Source organism: Mirounga angustirostris, unplaced genomic scaffold (assembly GCF_029215605.1).
Source record: "Mirounga angustirostris isolate CCGP_5_RB_7025 unplaced genomic scaffold, mMirAng1.0.hap1 SCAF_4, whole genome shotgun sequence".
In the NCBI taxonomy this organism is placed as follows: domain Eukaryota; kingdom Metazoa; phylum Chordata; class Mammalia; order Carnivora; family Phocidae; genus Mirounga; species Mirounga angustirostris.
The window spans coordinates 170,359,495-170,382,328 of NW_026991712.1; the positions used below are offsets into that span (position 1 = coordinate 170,359,495).

A 22,834-nucleotide genomic window follows, 5' to 3' on the forward strand; every position below is an offset into this window, starting at 1 on the left:
ACCCCCCCCCCAAAAAACCAAAGTGTTTGCCTGAATATCCCCAAACCAGCAGAATTCAAATTAATTTTTGCTTTTAAATGAGTCTTGACTTACCCCCAATTATTTGTTCCAATAATTTAAGAAAGGTAAATGGCTCAGACTCCCTCCCCACAAGGGGAAAGAAATGTAATATGTCTCTTATCCAGAGACAAGAGAATGTTCTCTAAGACAAAACTTATCCTCCTGCACCAGAAATTCCACTTAAAATTCCCGTTTCTTGTCCAAACACAGAACATTATAGGCAATGTGGAGTCAAGGCACAGAGCTCTAAATCTGCCATTTAACACAGCTATTTTCAAAATTCCCAGCTCAAGAGAAGAGAAAAGCAGTTCTAGGATGAGGAAGGAACACAGCTAATCAGTGAACAAAATCTCACAGCAGGAAGGTACAACTGGGTACTGCTGGGGACTGGGGGCATGAAGAGCTTTTCCCCCTCTTTCAAAAGATACATGATTCCACAGAATACCCAATATTCCTGACTAAAACACTTAAGAAAGAACATGAAGAGGTACTAAGAGCAAAATAAAAATAAAATAGAATGCATAAAAATGTACCTAAAAGGTGTCATTTCTAAGCAAATATCAAGTACCATTATAGGTGCTATCTTTATTATCTTGGAAGATAGAAAAAAAAAGTGGAACATATCTTAAAATGCAAAGAAAAAAATTAGATGACCTCTATTTCAAAGCTCTAAACTGACTAATGACAAAACAGAAAATTCGCCTTTCTGATATTCCGGGAACAAATGATAAATTTCACCAAACCAGGCCTTTAGGAGAAAGTCCCTCACAAGATCATTAAAGATGTCAGCTTCTCTTTAAATTGAGCTGCTCTCCCAAAGTTCAATTAACAAAAGAAAGTGTAAACAAGATTCAACATGTAAACAAAGAAATGAAGCCAGTCTTCCTTAAAACAGAATACTTGAACCTAATATGAAATTCTCTCAGAAAGCTTCCAGTTCTTTAAAAAAAAAAAAAAAAAAAGTTTTCTCTTACCCCCTCCCATAAAGATCTCACATTTGTCACTCAATAAAAAGCCCAGTAAAATAATTTCAATTCTGCAAAGCGAACAGGGTCAAAATTACTCAAGACAAATGCATCTTCAGAGCCATCAAAGAAGTCATTTATACCATCAGGAAAGTCACAAAACCAAAACAAACAGCAAACCCATTGTAGAGAAAAACTCGGCTACTGTTCTGACAACACAGAATCTATTTCAGGCTGCATAAAACATAACAAGCAAAATAAATCCAAGGTACAAGCAAAATGCCACTGCCTCTTCTTTTGTTTCGGCACAATGTAACAAGGGCAGCCTGTCTGGGGCTCTGCTCCTGCTGATACAGTACTGCTGCTTAAACCTCCCTCCTCAAGGTCACAGCCAATTTCAGCTCTGGAATAAAAGGCAGATAGTGGCAGCGATGGTTTGGGTTATCACTGGCAGAAAAGCAGAGTGTAAAAGTTTATGAGCTCATCAGGATTGTTGTACCATTACATCAGAGGCAATTATAAATGGCCAAGAGCAGGAGATGGGGAGCCAATCAGATCACAGATAGGATGTCAACCTAAGACCAACTGTCTCCTGGCTTTGACAGAAGGATTTTACCTCCATAATTCAAATCCCAAACCAAAGCAATCTGCACTTACTACTCCAATCACTCAGCTGTTTACCAGCACTTCCAGGGAGAAGCCCAGGCCACTGGGCCGACGGAGACTAAGACAGGAGATGGCCCGGGCTGCCCTGGGTGAACCGCAGCCGGCCTCTAGCTGCCCCCAAGCAGGCCCCTGCCCTCCCCCGAGGTACCCCAGAGCCCGAGGGGCCCCTCCTTGAAAGCACAAATGGGGAACGGCCTAGAGGAAGGCAGGAGGGCGGGCAGAGAGGAGCGGCAGGTGAGCAAAGAATTGTTCACTCAACTCCCGAGCTCCTAGCACTGCACACCCCTAACCTGAGCCCCCAGCACCCCCCACACCCCGGGCCAGGCCCTTCCCCGCACATTCTGCCCCGCACCCCCTTGAAGACCCCAGGAGTTCGAAGGGACCAGGGGAGAGGGAGAAGGGGAGCATACACCTCAGGGAAAGCCCCACACAAAGGCTGAAGGAGGGAAGGAGAGGAAGGCAGACAGGCAGCCATTTTAAGAGAAGAGCCAGACAATGGCAGCTCCCCAGCAGTGGGGGCCCCGGACTGGGGGTAGCCCAAGGCTGTGGCCTGCTCCCCGCAGCCGCCACCCACTCCCAGGACCCCGCTCGCCCCAGCCCCCTCCCCACTCAGCTGTGTACCTGCGGGGTCCGGGCGAGCGGCTGCCCCCCGCCGCCGCTGCTCCCGGGGCTCATGGGCGCGTGGTGGCTCCTTTGTTGGGCCCCTCCCGAGGCGGCTGCTGCCGCCGCCGCCGCCGCCGCCGCAGCCCCCCAGCACTGCGAGGCCATGTCCGCCGGGCCCTTGCCAGCGCCCCCGTCCTGGGGCCCGCCGCCGTAGTCGCCCCCGGGGTAGCCCTGGTAGCCCCGGGCCGAGCTGGGCGACGTGAGCAGTTGGTTGAGGGTGGGGGTGGCGGTGGGCTGGGGGGTTCCCCCGCCGGCCGCTGAGGGGCCGCCTCCCCCCATGGCCCCGAAGCGCTGCTGAGCGAAGGACGAAGACGACGAGGAGGCGGAGGCGCTGGAGGAGGGAGGCGGCTTGGAGCCGGCGGCCGCCGCCGCGCCGGAGCCCGGAGTGCCACCTCTCGGGGAGCTCAGCGCGTAGGCCTGGGGGGGCGGGGGGTAGGCGCTGCGGTTGGGGTAGTAGGAGTTGTACTGGTGGTTGGGGAAGCCGTGGTCGTGCGAGTTCTGCTGGGGCCCCGCGTAGGGCTCCAGGCCCCCGCCGCCGCCGCCGCTCTGCAGCGCTGCCAGGCCAGGGCTTTGTTGTCCGCCATGTTGTTGGTGGAAGACGGCGGCCGCCGCGGCGGCGACGGCAGACGGGCTCCGGCCGTAGGGTTGCCCGAAGCCGTAGGCTGGGGGCGGCAAGGCGGCCGCGGCTGAGTGAGGAGGCGCCCCCACCCCATCGCTGCTGCCGCCGCCGCCGCCGCCGGGCGGCTCCGTGAGGTTATTGTTCAGGGCGGGCCTAGGGCCCGCGTTCCCGTTCGAGTTCTTCAGGTCCGGCTCCGCGCCGGGCCCGCCGCCGGCGCCGGCTCCACCGCCGCCGCCACCCCCATTGCTCTCGGCCCCGTCCTGCAGCTCCTTTCCCAGCGGCTGCGGCGGCCCCACGGCGGGGCCCTCGCTTTCCTGCCCGGCGGCTGCCTTCATTTCCCCGCGCTCGGCCGCTGCCGCCGCCGCCGCCTCGCCCCCCGCCTCCTCCCGCTGCTGCTGCTCCGCTTTCTTCAGCTCCGAGGGCGGCGGCGGCGGGTTGCCCAGGCTGCTGGCGGCGGCGGGGGCGACCTGCGCGGCCATGATCCCCGCTGTCTCGTCCGCGGAGAGACCCGGCCCTGTCTTCGTCTTCTCCCCCCCTCCCACCCCGCCCCGGGGCCGAGTCCCCCGGGCTGCCCTCCCCACCCGCCCGGGCGGGCCTCGCGGGGCTCCGCTGCTGCGCGGCGCTCGCTCGCTCGCTCCTCTCCCCCCCGCCCCGCCGGCTCAGGCTCCGGGCTGGCGGCGGCGGAGGAGGAGGAGGCGGCGGCGGCCGAGGCGCCGGCGGCTCAGCTGCTCCCGGCTCTCTAGGCTCGGGACCCGGCTCTCCCGGCTCATTCCCCCCAAGCCCTTGCCTGGGAATGAGGGGGGCGGTGGAGGCTCCGCTCCCCAGGGCCTGGCCCCGCTGTGACTCTCCGCTTTCTGCTGCCGGAGAAAGGAGGAGGGAGGGAGGGAGGGAGGCGAGGGGGAGGGGGCGGGGAGGAGGGAGGGAGGGAGCGGGGGGAGGGGGACCCGGGACGGGCGGGCTGGAGGGCGCGCGGCAGCAGCCCGGGCGCCGGGAGGCAGAGTCGGAGCGCGGACCGGGCCGGGCGCCCTGCCTCCCCTCCCCGGCCGCGGCGCGGGCCGAGGCTGCTGCGCGGCAGCGGGCTGGCGAGCGGGCGGGCGGCCGGACTGAGCGGCTAGAGCGCCCCACTCTCCTCCGAGTCCCCCTCACTCCGACACGAGGCTCAGCACTGCCATTTTACCCAGCGCCGTCGCGGCCGCCTAGCAAACCCGGAACGGAGCGCGGAGCGGGCGCAGGCCATGGAACGGACTCGCTCCCTTCCCCTCACAAAGGAGGAGGGGAGAGAACGAGCCGCGGCGGCGGCAGGCCCTCTGCCGCTTTCGCTCGGCAGCGCCGCCGCCGAAGGCTTCGGGGAAAACCCGGCCCGGAGCCTGCGCCTCTCCGGAGCCTGCGCCGCCTCCCTCCTGGCGTTCCTATCCGGGTCGGTTCCCTCCAGGCCGCACCGAGGGGAGCGGGCAGCGTGAACTTTACTCGCGGCTGTAAAATTGGCCTCAGCCCGAGACCGCGGCCGCCTCGGCCCAGGCCTGACCCTCTGGCAGCGGGCCTGGTCTCTTGGCTGCTACTTAGCACCTCTACAGCACTTTTTTTCAAAGCCTTTTACAAACCCGCCCTTAAAGACCCAGCTGAGTGAGCGAGCAGGGCCTTACATTTTACCCCCCTTTGCAAAGCCCAACGGAATGACAGGTCATTGTTCAGACTTTCCGTTTTCCCACTCCTGTCCCTCATTAGCCGCACCTCATAAGGCCCTGGGGGCATGAGGTCCGATTATCCCCATTTTATAGAATTGGAAGACAGAGGGGAAGGGACTGCCCTGTCAGAGGGCAGAGGAGGGTGATTTTAAAAAGTACCCTGCCTCCCCATCTACTTAGCCTTAAAAAAAAAAAAAAAAAGCGATCAAGTCATGCCATATCCAACAATGGGATCAGAATATAATAATGGGTTTGAGATCAAAGCTGATCATCTCAGCCTTGGACTATTTCGACACTAACATAAAATGTTCACCACTGAAGCTACTTTGGGGGTATATGACAGCCTTCTGGTAGGAGAACCCAAGCCCAATCTTTTCCTCGTAAGAGAACTTAGAGCACAATGATCATATAGTCCCAGTCTCCCAAGACAATACCTGTAAGACTGTGAATAGTAGACAGAAGAGGCTCCAGGGACTGGAGGAAACTGAGTGTTCAAAGGAACCAGTGCAGAAGAGGGATGGCCACATGGAGAGAAACCATTTTCTCCTTAACTTAGAGAAAAGGGGCAGTCTCACAGGCCACTTAAGAAAACGGATGTAACCAAATTTGTTTTCTATCCTCCAGTGTAAAGATTCTTCAAAGTTTACTATTATATTCCAAAAGATGCCAGTTGAGCTAGAGGCATACATAGAAAACACTAGATCTACAGCCCTACCAAATCCCAGCAGCAACCTTTTCCTCCTCAAGCTGACTTGGAATGCTCTGACGTGACAAGCTACAAAAGCCAGAGGGGATTCCAGCTCCTCACCAGGCACAAGGCTGCCTTGGGAGAGGTTCAGGCCAGTGTAGTCACTAGACACCAGGGCCTCTTTTCCCCTTAGATTTTATAAATGGAGACTTCATAGCCACAGATCCATTACCTTAGAACTTCAAGATCCTGCAGGCCCTTTGGACAAGTTCTGGTCATGCCACTGGTCACCGTGAATAATTCCAAAAACCTGAAGTCATTCCTACTCTGAAGAAAACTTAATATCATCTTACACTAAAAAGGCAAAACCCTCCTGTTAATCTAAGCCTGGTGGGGTTTTTTCCCCCTCAAGCCAAGAACCAAACTACTAGGCTCTGACTGACTGGAATGGGCCAGTGCCCTCATTTCACTCACAGTCCTCAGGGGCAACTACTCTCCCAGTGCATTAGGTCCTAGAAACAAAATTATAGGCTGCCTCATAAATGGAGCTTGGCTATTTAATCAACTGCTTCTGAGCTGGCAAACAGTCCTGAGTCCTGCACACAAATGAGGACTTTTTACATGCAATTACCCTGCCATTTTCCTCAGAGCTGGAGTGTAATGGGAAACCTGGAGCCCAGTGAAAATCTGGAAGCCAGAATGGATTTGTCTCCAGAGAAAGCCCTCATCCCCTTTTTTTCAATGGCTGTGAAATTTGGAAAGTGCCAAAATCCCTTTCCTACACGTGGGCACGCTGTTTTGAAAACAGCCACCATTTTTATCTAGCAATAAGGTAAAGTGCACAAAAATCTATCCACTTGGGCTGGAGGAGGTAATGTGGGATTTCTCCTTTACCATTATTTTAAAAATCTCAGATCCTTTAGGGTCCTCTTCCACCCCTACCTTTAGAGCCCCATACCACTATCCCAGGGACTGCCGAGTTGAAGGGAACTTTCTTAGAAACTGGCCCAACAGCTTTCCCTAGGGGCAATGGCAGCGGGAAAGGGGGGGGGGAGGGGAGGAGCTGGGCACGTGGCTGGCCGGAGCTCCAAGACCCAGGTTTGGGGCTGCGGGTTCTCCCCGTGTAGTTTTCTCCCCCACAGCCCCACTGTTTTAACCCCACACCCAGGCAGCTCAGGAATCCCGGCGCAGATTGGAGAACTAGGACTAGGACAGCGCTACCCTCACGAAAGCGCCTCAGCTACCAACAGCTTGATGGCAAATATGGACTGAATCGTTGACATGGAAACCGGACTAAAGTCTTGCTCGCTCCCTCACAAGAGAGTTCTTATCGCCATCCCCGACCGCACAGCACTTGGCAAACGTGGACTGGATCTCCCGCCCAGCGGATCAGGCGGAGTTTCTGCGCTCAGCTTTAACATCCAGCGTCTGCGGCAGCCAAGGAGGGGGGCAGGGCTGCCAGGACAAACCGACTGAAAATGGCAGAGGATGTGCTCTCATTTTATCCGGCTTGTACCGTGTGCATGGATTGGGCCCGAAAATAAGGGAACAACCTATTAAAATCCACGCAGTCAACTGCAAAATGTGGAACCGAGGCCTGGAGGGCTTGCTAAGAGAGGGACACGTTTGCTGGGAGGACAGCCCTTCCTTTCTCGCAATTTGCTTCTCCAAAGTGTCCGAAATATAAAACTCAACAAACAAACAAAAGATCGGGCTCGGCTCCCTCCTTTCCCCACTTCTTTTGGGGGAAGACCTTTTAAGCCCCGGGATCCTAGTGAGGGTTTGCCTCTGTTCTGAATAAGGCGCGGGGAACCGGTGGAGCGCCGGGCTCTGGCCCCCACACGCGTCCCCGCCGCGGCAAAGCAGCAGACACCCAGCGGAGCTCTCCCAAGTGCGAACTGGAGCTGCGAGTTTGAGCAAAAGGGCAACTATGTCAGTTGACGGAAGCCAGAAGCAGAGTTCAAATCCTGGCGTGGATTTCCGTCTGGAACTGCCTGCTTCTTAAAGTTTGTAACTCCGTGTTCAGAAACAGCCCCAGCGGAGGCTTTGGGAGCAGTGTGAAAGTCTAGCACTGCCATCTGACAGCAAGCAGCAAAACTTTGGGCTGCATATTAAGCGAGGAAAGTGGATTGAAGCGAGAGTCAAGGCAATTCATTATATTATCGGCTCCCAGACGGGAGCTGTAAGATACGAACTGGATCGCCACGGAGAAAAATGGAATGGAGTCTAAATGGCGCTCAGCAGCTCTTAGCGGTAAAATTGTGCCTGCCCAGTACCTAGAATCCTGAAGCAGGAACTCCAGAGGCATCGAGCTTGGCGGGCGCTCAACAGATGCTTGTGTAGATGCTTTCTTCCACTCATCTCAAAGTTTTAAAATAATTTGGAGGAGTTTACATTTAGAATAATAATAAGGAACACATTTTGAGAAATGTTCATTTCTGAATGAGGCTTTCTTTTTTTCCCCTACCAGAAGAGTAGCTCTGCAAAAAATACCTTAGGGTGTAAATCAACTTGCTTTTTTGGTACCAACATAAAATGAGAATTATCCTCACCATCACCTCCCCAAAAACTAAAATCAGAAATAAAATAAAGATCCAGGCTGGTCCGGTTTGTGGCAGATTTCAAACAAAACCTAACAACCCAGGTTCAATCTAACATGAGGAAATAGGTACCAAGTCTCACACTGTAATATGAACCTTTTCCTTATCCACCAATTTCATTGGCGAGCTTGCTGACTATTCTTTTGGAGAAGACAGAGTAAAACTACTAACAATATTTTAAAGACAAACAAACATACCTGAACTGGAGTTTTATAAAACCACTGGGCAGATCAGGAATTTGGACATTTCTGCTGAGCCTCACTGAAGGTTTATATTCATCAACTGATACAAAAATAGTATATGAAAAATCTACTTGCCAAAAAGCTTGAAAGCCACATTACAGTCCACCAGAAGAGAAACTGAATGATTTTGTATTTGGGACTTACTACACTAAGTTGTTTTTAGATTTGGAGAGCTAAGTACCACCAATATTACCAAGGAAAGATAAGGTCAGCAATCTTAATATTGAAGGCTATTGCTCAGGAACAGGAAAAGTCTGTTATCTTTGACTTCCCATATTAAGCCAATGTAGGCTGCTTTTGTTTTGCTTTACTTTAAAACCAATCTAGGAAAATTTCACACATGTAAAACGATTGTAAGGGAAATTTTTGAAGGTTGAGGGTAGAGGAGAAAATCCGAAGGGAAATCAAATATTCTAGGTGGGTGTTTATTTCAGCCCTGATTGCATAAAGCTTTCTTGCACTGCCATTTTACTGAGATAGGAAGAAGAGTCAGTGAGTGGGGAAGTTTCTCGTAGCAACTCTGGAATGGATCTGGAATGGAGTCTTTTGCTCCAACACAAGTTCTGTAGAAGAGTGGGAAAGAGAAGGAAAAATTGTGTGAGCACTGACAAAATGGAGGGAGGCAGGCAGGCAGGCAGTCCTGTAAACCAGGATGGGAGGCTGAAACAGCAAATGTGCCGCCTGTTCTCTGCAACACAGCTACCTCAAGAGAATACTCCAGCATGATCATCCGGGCTTTTTATGTAAGAATCAAAGAAAATCCAAAGGAACCTATTAGGCATAAGACAGGAAGTGAATGGCCCCTAAGGGAAAGCATTCTGACTAGCTTTAATAGAATTGAAACCCAACTATCCCTACAGAAAGAAAAGGGCTTCTTCCAAAGATAAAAGAAAAGTGGACGAAACAAAAAAGTGAGCTGTGAGCTACTGTACCTACTGTACTGGTAAGTGTTATGGCGCTCCAGGGAAATGCAGAACTTACCAATGACACCAGAGGAAAGCTGCCAGGAAAAACTACAGTGGGTTTTGGCACTTTTCCAAATTATCACTTTCTGCCTGGAAATTTAACAACATTGGATTCAGAAGACACCAGAGGGGCTAGAGGGTAGGAACCGGCAGGTTAGTGCTCACTGGCCTACCCCTCCGAAGATGCTACTGGAAACCTGTGTACAAATGTGTTGTTGTTCTGCCAGTCTTGCTGTGGAGGGAGAAAACAGGAGACAAAGGAGAAACAACCCACCACACTTCATCGAGCCTATCCGACAGGCCACTGAAAAACAGCACTGAACCTCCCACCACACACACATACACATACTCCTCTCTACCACAGTGTGTTTTCATTAATAGAGTCCATCCACACACTACACTCAAACAAAAGAATACACAATGCCATACAACATTAGGCACTATTTTCACCCCCAACACCAAGACCAGGATGTAGATTATACATTTCTTAAATGTGAGGTCCCTTTTGACTCAGAACAGTCCAAGAGCTCATTTATTTTTTTTCCCCAACCAACCAAAGCTACCTAAAAATATGGATACTCTGTCCAGCAAAAAAGAGTGGATGGCTAATATCGTGTTTCCCCTTTAGCCCAGCTAGAGTTAGAAGTCCAAAGTATTCTAGAAAAGGAGTATTATAGTTGACTCCACACCTACTCTCTGTTTTTTTATGAACTAGCAGCCAGTGTTTCTAAGAAGGAATCATAGGAGAGTTGGAGTACTACATGGCCTTCAAAAAGATCTTCTCTAGGAAAAAACTTAGAGGTAAGGAGGTAACCCTGATTGGCTACTGAGGATTTTTAGTAATCCGTCATTAGCACAATTTGTAACTGATGGTGGAGAGGTTAGATAGAAACCATTTTTATAGGGCGCCTGGGTGGCTCAGTCATTAAGCGTCTGCCTTCGGCTCAGGTCGTGATCCCAGGGTCCTGGGATTGAGTCCCACATGGGGCTCCCTGCTCGGCAGGAAGCCCGCTTCTACTTCTCCCACTCCCCCTGCTTGTGTTCCTGCTCTCGCTATCTCTCTGTCAAATAAATAAATAAAATCTTTTAAAAAAAAAAACAATTTTATTATGTTGAGCGAAATAAGTCAAACAGAGAAAGACATGTATCATATGATCTCACTGATATGAGGAATTCTTAATCGCAGGAAACAAACTGAGGGTTGCTGGAGTGGGGGTTGGGGTGGGAGGGATGGGGTGACTGGGTGATAGACACTGGGGAGGGTATGTGCTCTGGTAAGCGCTGTGAATTGTGCAAGACTGTTGAATCTCAGATCTGTACCTCTGAAACAAATAATGCAATATATGTTAAAAAAAAAAAGAAGAAGAAGAAGAAGGTAGCAGGAGGGGAAGAATGAAGCGGGGGAAATCGGAGGGGTAGACGAACCATGAGAGACGATGGATTCTGAAAATCAAACTGAGGGTTCTAGAGGGGAGGGGGGTGGGAGGATGGGTTAGCCTGGTGGTGGGTATTGAGGAGGGCACATTCTGCATGGAGCACTGGGTGTTATGCACAAACAATGAATCATGGAACACTACATTAAAACTAATGATGTAATGTATGGGGATTAACATAAGAATAAAAAAAAAAGAAACCATTTTTATAAACTTAACCAAATACTATAGATCAAGGGCACTCAGTTTCCCCCTTGAATACTCCCCTTTCATGATGAGGCAGCTTTACCCTATGCACCTGACCTTGATCAGCAATCCTTGAGTTGCGTGTGCTATTCTGACCCAATTCACACCAAAATGGGTCTTCTGGGACTCAGAAATCTTGTGAGCATATTATTCTTTCAACTAGAAGTTAATAGCATGACATTTGCTAATAACAAGATCATTCCAAAGCCGTATTTATATACTTCATTCAGTACCTTGTTCCTTGCCTTTTTTTTTTTTAGGATTTTATTTACTTATTTGAGAAAGAGAGCACAAGTTGGGGAGGGGGACACAGAGGCAGAGGGAGAAGCAGACTCCTTGCTGAACAAGGAGCCCGATGCAGGGCTTGATCCCACGACCCTGAGATGGTGACCTGAGCTGAAGGCAGATGCTTAACTGATCCACCCAGATACCCCTCTTGTTCCTTGCTTTAACTATCTCCTAGAATACTTATTAATGCTGTGTTTGGCATAGACATTATTTTTAGTTTTATTTTTTTATTTTTTAAAGATTTTATTTATTTATTTGACAGAGAGAGACACAGCGAGAGAGGGAACACAAGCAGGGGGAGTAGGAGAGGGAGAAGCAGGTTTCCTGCTGAACAGGGAGCCTGATGCGGGGCTTGATCCCAGGACGCTGGGATCATGAACTGAGCCGAAGGCAGGACGCTTTACTGACTGAGCCACCCAGGTGCCCCTTATTTACTTATTTTTAGAGAGAGGGCACGAGCGAGAGGGAAAGGGAAAGAGAATCTCAAGCTGACTCCACGCTGAGTGCGGAGGCCGACGCAGGGATCAAGCTCACCACCCTGAGATTTCCAGAGCTGAAGCCAAGAGTTGGATGCCACCCAGGTGCCCCTTTGGCATAGACGTTTCTAAAGTCTCACAGTAAAACTCACAGGATGGCCTTGTGATAACAAGAGTGCTAGGACTAAATGCAATAACAAACAGGAACAGTCATGCCGAGCCGTAACCGTTCACTGACATCACCTTTTGATTGCCTGTGAGTGATTTATATTCTCAATGATCTGCTAATTGAAGATTAATTAATTTAGTAGGTTCTTCACCATTGCACATCATAGGATCTGACCTAGTCTCTCCCTTACCTCTACCCCACATGTGCACACATACACACACACACTCTGACATCACGTTTTGGTGTATGAGAAATATTTAATAGGAACAACAGGAGAAACATTTTCTTTCTTTTTTTTTTTTTTTAAGATTTTATTTATTTATTTGAGAGAGAGAATGAGAGACAGAGAGCATGAGAGGGAGGAGGGTCAGAGGGAGAAGCAGACTCCCTGCCGAGCAGGGAGCCCAATGCGGGACTCGATCCCGGGACTCCAGGATCATGACCTGAGCCGAAGGCAGTGGCTTAACCAACTGAGCCACCCAGGCGTCCCAGGAGAAACATTTTCTAAACAACTAAAAATATGAAGGGGACTGGATAATAACGGACGCTTGTTTTCTACTTTAAGGTTTTTACTTCTATACTTAAACCCCAGAACACACACACACACACACACACACACGAATATACACAAATATACATGAATATACATATTATACATACATAAAGAATTCAAAACAAGTTTTTAAAAAAGGGCATCTTCAAATATATATATATATATATATATCTTTTTAAGGGATCACAGATGCCAGCCAGGATTAGGGTTATACCAAACATTACCAAACATACTCTATACAGCCATTTTCCAAACTAAGTGAAACAGAACAAAAACATGGAGAAGGAATTTACAGGAATGGAGTACTACAAAGATGTGAAAACTCTGTTTAGAGGTCTTCTTTTAGGAGATGAGGGGGGGTGGGGATTAGTTAGGGAAAGACAAGATTTAAACAGGATGACCTACCTAATATTCAAGGCAAAGACTACCATTTGAGAGCTATATCAACATTTGAGACAAATGTCCAGACTTTCATTTTAAGTCAGATTTCCAAATGGCTGTATTTGTTTATAAACTGTAATGATCAAGATTTTTTAAAAATATTTTATTTATTTATTTGAGACAGAGCATGAGAAGGGGGAATGCCGGGGTAGAGGGAGAAGCAGGCTCCCTCTGTGCAAGGAGCCTGATGCGGGGGCCTCAATCTCAGGACCTTGGGATCATGACCTGAGTCCAACGCAGACACTCAACCGACTGAGCCACCCACGCGCCCCCAAGATTTTAAATAGACTCACAAAATCTAATCATATGAACTATGTATGCTCAGATGCATCAGAGTAGAGGCTCTCCACGAGTCAACTGACTGTCTCTGCACTATGATGCTTTGAAACCAGTCTAGAATTTTCCACTTTTTGATTTTGGATATAAGTTCTCTCATTGAGTTTACTTTTAAATGGGAGGCCCTTTGACATCACTCTGCTGTAATGTACAATATTGCATATACACTACCTTTGTACCTCCTATAAAGTACATTGTAGGCTGACGTTTACCTAAGAGGAAAGACAATGCCTCCAAAAATAGTGTAGGCTTTTTTCATTCAAAATTTATAAGTTCTTAGCACTCAGGTCAAGGTCCCTCATTCTCTAAGAAAGTTGATGAAGAAAGAGAAAAGAGAAACAAAGAAAAACTTAAGACTTGGTAATACCCTGGGTGCCTGGGTTGCTCAGTTGGTTAAGCGTCTGCCTTCGGCTCAGGTCACGATCTCAGGGTCCTGGGATCAAGCCCCGCATCGGGCTCCCTGCTCAGCGGGAAGCCTGCTTCTCCCTCTCCCACTCCCCCTGCTTGTGTTCCTCTCTCGCTGTCTCTCTCTGTCAAATAAATAAACAAAATCTTTAAAAAAAAAAAAAGACTTGGCAATACCCATTCTATAGGTCCTTGAGATTTGGGTGAGTGCAGGAAAATAATGGATGATAAGAGATCACTGACCTAGTTATCAAAGGTAGTATTATTAATAATACTAATGCTCTTACATGCAGGTTATATTTTAGTCATTCTTTTCCCTTTGTGAGAATTAAGAGAAGTGAATTAAGATAACTTCTCCTGTTCCTCCCTCTTTTCTCTCTTCTCTCTTTTTTTGTCTCAGTGTCACATAGGCTCTCACGTTGGGTAATTGCACTTGGACTAAACAGTACAAAAATGGCCACGAGGTACAATTTTTGCCACATGGCTGCTCTCAAAGCTCAGGCTCCTGCACCTAACGACGCTCGTAACAGGGACTCCAGCATAGATTGGAACCCAGTGCTCCCAAGGCAGCTACGTGGAATGATGAGATACTTGTTCCACCTACCTGGCTGGCTCCAAGTTTAGAATGCTCTTTGGTCTTTTTTTTTTTTTTTTTTAAGATTTTATTTATTTATTTATTTGAGAGAGAGAGAATGATAGAGAGAGAGCATGAGAGGGAGGAGGGTCAGAGGGAGAAGCAGACTCCCCGCCGAGCAGGGAGCCTGATGCGGGACTCGATCCCGGGACTCCAGGACCATGACCTGAGCCGAAGGCAGTCGCTTAACCAACTGAGCCACCCAGGTGCCCTTTTTTTTTTTTTTTTTTGGTCTTTGGTCTTTTTAACAAGAGAAACAACTGTCCACCAAAACAAATGGCTAACATGCACCAAATCAAATAATGTCCTGAATTGGACAGATGAGGAAGAAAAGAACAAGCAGGACTTAGCATCCATTTAATTCCAACAGAATCCTGGTGCTAGATGAGGAAACAGAATAGAGCCTTCCAACCTTTTGATCCTTGCTATTGAGGACAAAAATTTGATCTTTAGGTCAGTGTTTGGAGGGTTTCAAAATTAGTGACCTGGGAAGTCCCCAGCCAGCAGCTAGCACTTCCTCACTCCATGAACATGTGGCTACTCCTTTCAGGGGGCTGGTGTCTCCAGTTCAGTCTTCTTGAGCACCTCATGCAGCAGTGACACAAAGCAGAACAGTTAACAAAAGAAAGCCTAAATATTCAATGCTGCATTGAACAGGTAGAACCCCTTGTTTTCTTTTTCTTTTTCTTTTTCTTTTTTTATTTAATTAATTTATTTATTTGAGAGACAGAGAGCATGAGAGGGAGAAGCAGACACCCCGCCGAGCAGGGAGCCCGATGCGGGACTCGATCCCGGGACTCCAGGATCATGACCTGAGGCGAAAGCAGTCGCCTAACCAACTGAGCCACCCAGGCGCCCCTTTTCTTTTTCAAATTTGAAAATAATGTTCAAGAGGATTCTTTATAAAATAGGTTTTTAAAAAAGGGCATCTTCAATCTGAAACAAATAATGCAATATATGTTAAGAAAAAAAAAAGAAGAAGAAGGTAGCGGGAGGGGAAGAATGAAGCGGGGGAAATCGGAGGGGTAGACGAACCATGAGAGACGATGGACTCTGAAAAACAAACAGGGTTCTAGAGGGGAGGGGGGTGGGAGGATGGGTTAGCCTGGTGGTGGGTATTGAGGAGGGCACGTTCTGCATGGAGCACTGGGTGTTATGCACAAACAATGAATCATGGAACACTTCATCTAAAACTAATGATGTAATGTATGGGGATTAACATAAGAATAAAAAAAAAAGGGCATCTTCAAAACCAGTTTCGGTTGGAGTGACATTTACCTTAAACTCTAAACATTATAAAAGTTGGAGTGATGTTTACCTTAAACTCTAAACATTTACCAGTTAACAGCATTAGAGTCTTCTATAATTTAAAAATCAAATAGAGAAGAAAACAAATTCTTGTCTCCATACTGCTTAAGCCTTCATATAGGTAATGAAGAGTACATGGTGACAGAAATGTGTTGGCAAGAGGTTAAATTTATAAAAGTGTAAAAAATGGGAAGAAATAAATTTTACTAATGCTGCATGGCAGGAACTTGCCAGTGATAATGTCTGCCACATTTTCTTCCAGAAACCAGGAAAACCAAGGAGATGAAGTTAGCCTAAAAGTCAAAAGCATATGAAAAGTAAACAGAAACATTGGGCAGCCTCTGTATCTCTGTAACTTCAAGAGAATAGCCCAACCGTAACATGGAGGAACAAGGCACCTGGGTACTCACCTACTGGTGCAGGCAATGGACCTCCTAGGTCAGAGAGCCTCAAGAAAGAAGAAGCAGGAGTCCTTGCTCCAGCCCAAGCCGTGTGCCTGTGATGTCATGTCATTTGCAGCAGGAATCCCTCTTCCATGGGGAGCTATTAAGGAGCAGCTCTGTTCCAAAACAGGGTTTTCCAAATTGCCGCTCTCTGTAGGCTTCCCCGAGGGCCAGGCATTAGGAGAACTTGCCTGTTGTACCTGTATAGGAAAAGGAAAATAACAGAGGCCCTAAAATGAAATTAAGCAACTCAGTTTGAAAATTTTTTCAACAAAAGTAAAGATCATTGTTGTTGAATTATTTCAGCTTCACACTTAAGAACCAAGGAGACCGGGGCGCCTGGCTGGCTCAGTTGGAAGAGCATGTGACTCTTGATCTTGGAGTCATGAATTCAAGCCCCATGTTGGGTGTAGAGATTATCTAAATAAATAAAATGTTAAAAAAAAAAAAGAATCAAGGAGACCAAAATTCCTTGTTGACTATCTGAACTTTTACTTTGAATTCCTTAATATCAGAACCAATCCAAAAAAACCCATAACTTCTATGTATGAAAAATTTTATTTCATATGTATTTTACTAGAGCTCTACACAACAATGCCTTATTCAAACGGATAAAGAAAAATAAACTTAAAGAAGCATCTCCTGGGGTGCCTGGGTGGCTCAGTTGGTTAAGCGTCCACCTTCAGCTCAGGCCATGATCCTGGGGTCCTGGGATTAAGCTTCTCCCTCTGCCCCTCCCCCTGCTAGTTCTCTCTCTCAAATAAATAAATAAATAAAATCTTGAAGAAAAATAATAGTAATCTTATGAATGACCACTATGTGCACGCCATATAGTCTCTAGTACTCACAAAAATCCACTAAGAGGGGCACCTGGGTGGCTCAGTCATTAAGCGTCTGCCTTCAGCTCAGTTCATGATCCCAGGGTCCTGGGGTCGAGCCCCGCATTGGGCTCCCTGCTCCACAGGAGGCCTGCTTCTCCCTCTCCCACTCCCCCTACTCATGTTCCCTCTCTCACTGTATCTCTCTCTGTCAAATAAATAAATAAAATCTTTAAAAAAAAAATCCACTAAGATAGATAGTATTATCTCCAATCTATAAACGAAGATACTGAAGCTCAGATAAAGTAATCCAAGGCCATGACACTGGTAAATGACAGAGTCAGGATTCAAACTTAGCTCTCTTACAAATTCCAAATCCTAACTTTTCAATAAAAATAGATAATAAATTCCATAGTGTACTTTAGTAATGTGCTTTTTTAAGATACTAGTATTAACTGTTATTAGAAGCATCATATGCCACTATACATACAAATGCCACTACCAAGTATGAGGTCAAAATAAAACTATTTAGTTGGTCCTTTAACTTTATTATTATTTTCAAAGATTTATTTACTTATTTCAAAGGGAGAGAGCGCTAGCAGTGGAGGGGGATGGGGGGAGAACTGGCAGAGGGAGAGTGAGAGAGAAATTCAAGCAGATTCCACACTGAGCGTGGAGCCTGACGTGGGGCTCAATCTCACGACCCTGAGATTAGACCTGAGCTGAAACCAAGAGTGAGACACTTTAACCAACTGCGCCACCCAGGAGCCCCCGATCTCTAACTTTTGAGTTCAGAGCTGACATAATATTGATCCCAATCAGACAATAAACATAATTTCATTGGGCGTCTTAGAGTCTCTCTATTCAAAATGTGGTTCTAAGACTAGAAGTTTCAGGATCACCTAGGAGCTTCTTAGAAATGCACAATGTCAGGTTCCATTTCAGACCTTCTGAAACATAATCTGCATTCTGACAAGATCCTTAGGTGCTTTGTATGCAACTTAAAGTTTAAGTGGCACTGTCTTAGAGATGGGTGATTCCAGAAAAAGGGATGCCTCTCCCCCATACGGAGGCTGTTCTTATTCCTAAGACCAGGGAGGGAGAGAATGGTAAGAATGCACTCACATTATTACCTTTCCTCTCTGTTTTTTAACTAAATGTTCATCAGTCATTCTTTTTTTTTTTTTTAGTAACAACTTTATTGAGATATATTACAACTCACCCATTAGGGGCGCCTGGGTCGCTCAGTCATTAAGTGTCTGCCTTCGGCTCAGGTCATGATCCCAGAGTCCTGGGATTGAGCCCCGCATCAGGCTCCCTGCTCCACGGAAAGCCTGTTTCTCCCTCTCCCACTCCCGCTGCTTGTGTTCCTTCTCTCGCTGTGTCTCTCTCTGTCAAATAAATAAAATCTTAAAAAAAAAAAAATCTCACGCATTAAAGTGCACAATTCACTTGTTTTTAGCTTACTCAGAGTTGTGCAACTGTCACCACAATCAATTTTAGAATGATTTAATCGCCCCCAAATGAAACCCCATACTCGTTAGCAGTCACCCCCAGTCTCCCCAGTGCCAACCCTAGGCAATTACTAATCTTTCTGTCTCTAAAGATTTGCCTATTCTGGACCTTTCCTACAATACAGTACAAAACAATATATGGTCTTTTGTGATTGGCTTCTTTCACTTACCACGTTCTCAGACTTCATCCACGTTGTTCATCAATCCGTCTTAATCCTTCCTCATAAGTGGTAGTTATTCCTTCAACAGAGGTGTTGGTGCCAGGCAATGGGACCCATCAGCCACTCCTCCCTGTGCCACTCCTGAGTGCCACTGCTCCCCTAGGAGGAGCCTTGCTCTTCCCATTACTAACTACCCTAATAAGGAGGTCTTTAACAGAGTTCCCTCTTCCCCATCTTCTCCCTGGGATTTAGCAGCTCAAGTACAGCTGGCCCTTGGCCAAGTCTCTCTCCCCAACACCTGCAGACACTGCCAGTGCTGCCACCTTATGCCCATTTCTTGCAGTAGTGGACACTGGGCCAGGCACTCTCTTCCTCCCCAGAGCCCTGCTCTTTGCTGTTTCTACAGCAATAAGGTTGTGACTCATGACAGAGTGTGACCAGGAGAGGTCGAGGGTGTGCTGTGTGGGAACACGTGCCTGGTACCTTCAAACAGCCAAGAGGCAGAGAAAGAAACAAGTGCAAACGCACTTGGGGCTAAAGGGGACATGATTTTGCAATCTCTCTTCCTGATTCTCTCGGCTCTTTCTTCAGCTACCATTTCTCTTCCTCTCTTCGGCTCACTTTCATTTCCCTATGCTATTCTTCGCAGAATAGGGAACCTAAACATCTCTCCCCTTTCCTTCCTACCTGGATCGTTTTCTCTTGTGCTTCCAGCAGTACAACGGTTGGGTACTTGGACATTTGGGTATGCTAAGTTACTTCTTAAAAAGGAGAGTCGGTCTCAACATTCTGCCCTACTGAACAGCAGGTCAAGGAAAAGGTTGGTTTTTGTTTTGTTTTGTTTTGTTTGTTCTCCAAAATCAAGACGTTCTTCTTTAATAAATGAATTCTTGATAAAATTATCAGTCCCAAAGAAAAACCAGCATAATAACAAAAACACTTCCCCTTGTTGCTGGTGGCTGGATTTGGAACCTTGCCTGAGTTCATTTTGGGGTATGTAGCTTGACTGCAGATTGTTGTACGCTACCCTGTACTCCCTGAGTAACCCATATGTCCCCAGGTCATGCCCTTAGTCCTGGGAAAGGCTTTCCAAACTAAGGCTTCAGGTACCTCAGGCCCTCATTGCCACTCTATCATAGTTGTTCAAGAAATCTTTGGATACTACTCCACACCAGCCCTGTGCTGTGCACAAGGCAGACAAGGATCTAGCTCTCTCTCGTTTTGTGCAAGGGGATGTGGAGGAGGATATATAATGGCACACTGTAGCCCTAATAGACCTGTCATGTGTTTGGCGGATTCCCTCAGTGTGTCTTAATGGATCCTGCTCTCTCTGAGTGAAAGCAGGCAAGAAAGACCTTGCTGTCTTAGACATCAAGGAAGAAAAGCAGATGGACTCGTGTGGTCCTGGCTGGTAGCCTTGCAGAACCTTCTGCCTTCAACTTACTCTGACACTTGAATAACCCCCTGAGAGCCCTAGAGGTATCACAAGCCTAAGAACCATAGTATTAATGGATTTCATGATATTACTGAATTCTTAAATAATGGCTTATATGTATTAGGCATTGCTTAGAAATTATTCTTATATATAATCTTTGTTAATTTATATAGTTTCATATTATTTAGCAGCATAAATAATTTACATTGTGGGTTTGTTTGTATGATCATCCTTTAATTCTTGGGAACTTAGAAAAGGTGTTGCATACCTTTTCTATTTTCTACTTTTTGTCTTCCACAGAGCTGGGCATGCCAATGGGAGCTTGTTAAACTTTTACTGTTAGTCAGCTTGTAGTGGAATGCATTATTTATTTTCTCTTGCTTGGGGGTCAAAGCAACCAACCAGATCTAAAGACGCATTTAGAAGACCTGTCAACATAAACGGTGTGTGTTTACTCTGTCCTTGCTGTTACAATCCAGAAAAGCTCCATTTATCTACATTTTTGAAAAATGTGAAAAGTGAATCCATTTTCTAAATAATTGGAAGTAATCCCTTTAAGTATAAAATGCTTAAAAATCTGGCTTTAACGAAATATTATTTTACATAAAATAGATTTCTGCATTCTTGAAACATATAGCAAATGTAATTTAACTTCTTATTTTCTTGGTCATTATTAGCATTCAGAACTAGAGTGTGGGTGCCTGGGTGGCTCAGTTGGTTAAGCGTCTGCCTTCAGCTCAGGTCATGATCCCAGAGTCCTGGGATCTAACCCCATGTCAGGCTCCCTGCTCAGTAGGGAGTCTGCTTCTCCTTCTGCCCCTCCCCTCTGCTTGTTCTCTCTCTCTCATGCTCTCACACTCACTCTCTCTCTCAAATAAATAAATAAAATCTTAAAAAAAAAAAGAACTAGAGTGCAAAGTGATGCATCTTCAAGCAAGGCAGAAATATTCTAGGCTTTTTGCTCTACCCCAAATGATCCAAGGTTGGTGTGTTTTTGTGTTCTTTTATCTCCTTCTAATAATTTTCTTTTTTTTTTTTTGCATTCTTAATCTTCATTTTATTTTATTTATTTATTTAAAAATTTTAATTCCAGGGTGCCTGGGTGGCTCAGTCAGTTGAGCGTCTGCCTTTGGCTTGGATCATGATCCCGGGGTTCTGGGATTGAGTCCCTCATCAGGCTCCCTGCTCAGTGGAGAATCTGTTTCTCCCTCTGCCTCTCCCTCTCCCCTGCTCATACTCTCTCTCAAATAAATAAATAAAATTAAAAATAAAATAAAATAAAATTTTAATTCCAGTAGTTAACATACAATGTTATATTAGTTTCAGGTGTACAACGTAGTGATTCAACAATTCCATACATTCATCATGATTAGTGTACTCTTAATCCACTTCACCTGTTTCACCCATCCCCCACCCCTCCCCTCTGGTAACCATCTGTTTGTCCTCTATAGTTAAGAGTCAGCTTTTGGGGATGCCTGGGTGGCTCAGTCATTAAGCGTCTGCCTTCGGCTCAGATCATGGTCCCAGGGTCCCGGGATCGAGCCCTACATCAGGCTCCCCGCTCAGTGGGAAGCCTGCTTCTCCCTCTCCCACTCTCTCTGCTTGTGTTGTCTCTCTCTGTCAAATAAACAAAATTAAAAAAAAAAAAAGTCTGCTTTTGGTTTATCTCTTTTTTTCTTTGTTCATTTGTTTTGTTTCTTAAATTCCACATACGAGTGAAATCATACGGTTTTGTCTTTCTCTGACTGACTTATTTCACTTAGCATTATACTCTGTAGACCTACCCATTGTTGAAAATGGCAAGATTTCATTCCTTTTTATGGCTGAGTAATATTCCATTACACACACACACACACACACATCTTCTTTATCTTTATCCATTCATCTATCAATGGACACTTAGGCTGCTTCCCTGCTAATAATTTTCTCTCTGGCTTTTTGCTCCCTATTTTGTTAAGATATTAGATAGTACCTCTTACTACTTCCTGGGTGCCTGGCTTTGACAGTCCTCTACCTAATCTGTGTCCAAGGAAACCAGATAACCAAGTTTATTAGCATTGTGTGTAAAGTGAGAGCAAATAGATTTTGAATCTGAGAGTCTTTCCTAAAAGTGAGTAGTACTGGCTTTTCAAAGGCAGTTCAATGTTCCTTTTTACTTGCTCCAATATTCTCAATTCCCCTACAGATACCCTAGATTGTTAGATAAATTACTTTCTGTAGAAAACTGAGGTATTATCACAATACTTTTCTGCTAACACAATTCAGCCAGATACGATTTTTTTCATCAAAAGTTCTTTGTGGGGCACCTGGGTGGCTCAGTTCGTTAGGCGTCTGCCTTCAGCTCAGGTCACGATCCCAGAGTCCTGGGATCGAGTGCCATGTCGGGCTCTCTGCTCAGCAGAGAGTCTGCTCCTCCCTCTGTCCCTCCCCCTGCTCCTGCTCTCTAAATAATAAATAAATAAAATCTTTTTTAAAAAAGTTATTTTTGTTTCTGAACTGTTCTTTTTAGTTCCTCCTTATTTCTGATTTAGAAACCATTAGTCTTTCTGATATGGGGATAAAGAAAACCTAAATAACTTAGAAACCTGATAAAATTTCAAGATCTTATAGATTACAGAGAGATTTCGAAATGCAATACTTTTTTCTGATAGGAAAAATGTCTGAGTTGTAGTTTTAAGTTAAAACCAATGTCCTCAGGCACCAGGTGGCTCAGTTGTTAAGCCTCTGCCTTCGACTCAGGTCATGATCCCAGAGTCCCAGGATCGAGCCCCACACTGGGCTCACTGCTCAGCAGAGAGCCTGCTTCTCCCTTTCCCTCGGCTGCTCCCCCTGCTTGTGCACTCTCTCTCTCTCTCAAATAAATAAATAAAATCTTTAAAAATAAAAAAATAAAACCAACATACTCAATTTAAAAAATATTACAGCTACCATTTTACATTGAGTGTCCAATATATGCCAGGTGTACATATTTTCTTCCCTCTACTTAGAACATCTCTGCAAAATATGTTAACAACCCTAATT

General features: G+C 46.4%; 1 protein-coding gene and 1 long non-coding RNA gene across 6 annotated transcripts in view; both read right to left on the reverse strand.

Annotated features, from left to right (window-relative positions):
* The window catches only part of ARID1A (AT-rich interaction domain 1A), a 69,378-nt gene extending 65,216 nt beyond the window's left edge, over positions 1–4,162 (reverse strand). For 3 of the 5 annotated variants that reach the window (XM_045898364.3, XM_045898365.3, XM_045898363.3), the window contains exon 1: positions 2,313–4,161. In XM_045898364.3, the coding sequence (XP_045754320.1) occupies positions 2,313–3,452 (1,140 nt within the window). In that variant the 5' untranslated portion in view covers positions 3,453–4,161. Of the gene's footprint in view, positions 1–2,312 lie in introns of all 5 variants that reach the window. The other 2 variants (XM_064589711.1, XM_045898366.3) reach the window with 2 other exon arrangements.
* An 11,206-nt stretch (positions 4,163–15,368) lies between these two features.
* On the reverse strand, positions 15,369–18,816 carry LOC135364012 (uncharacterized). The gene is made up of 3 exons (XR_010410439.1): positions 18,388–18,816; positions 17,926–18,094; positions 15,369–16,085 (listed from the first exon to the last, which is right to left on the reverse strand). It is a non-coding gene; the product is annotated as an uncharacterized LOC135364012 (long non-coding RNA).
* Positions 18,817–22,834: the final 4,018 nt, after the last annotated feature.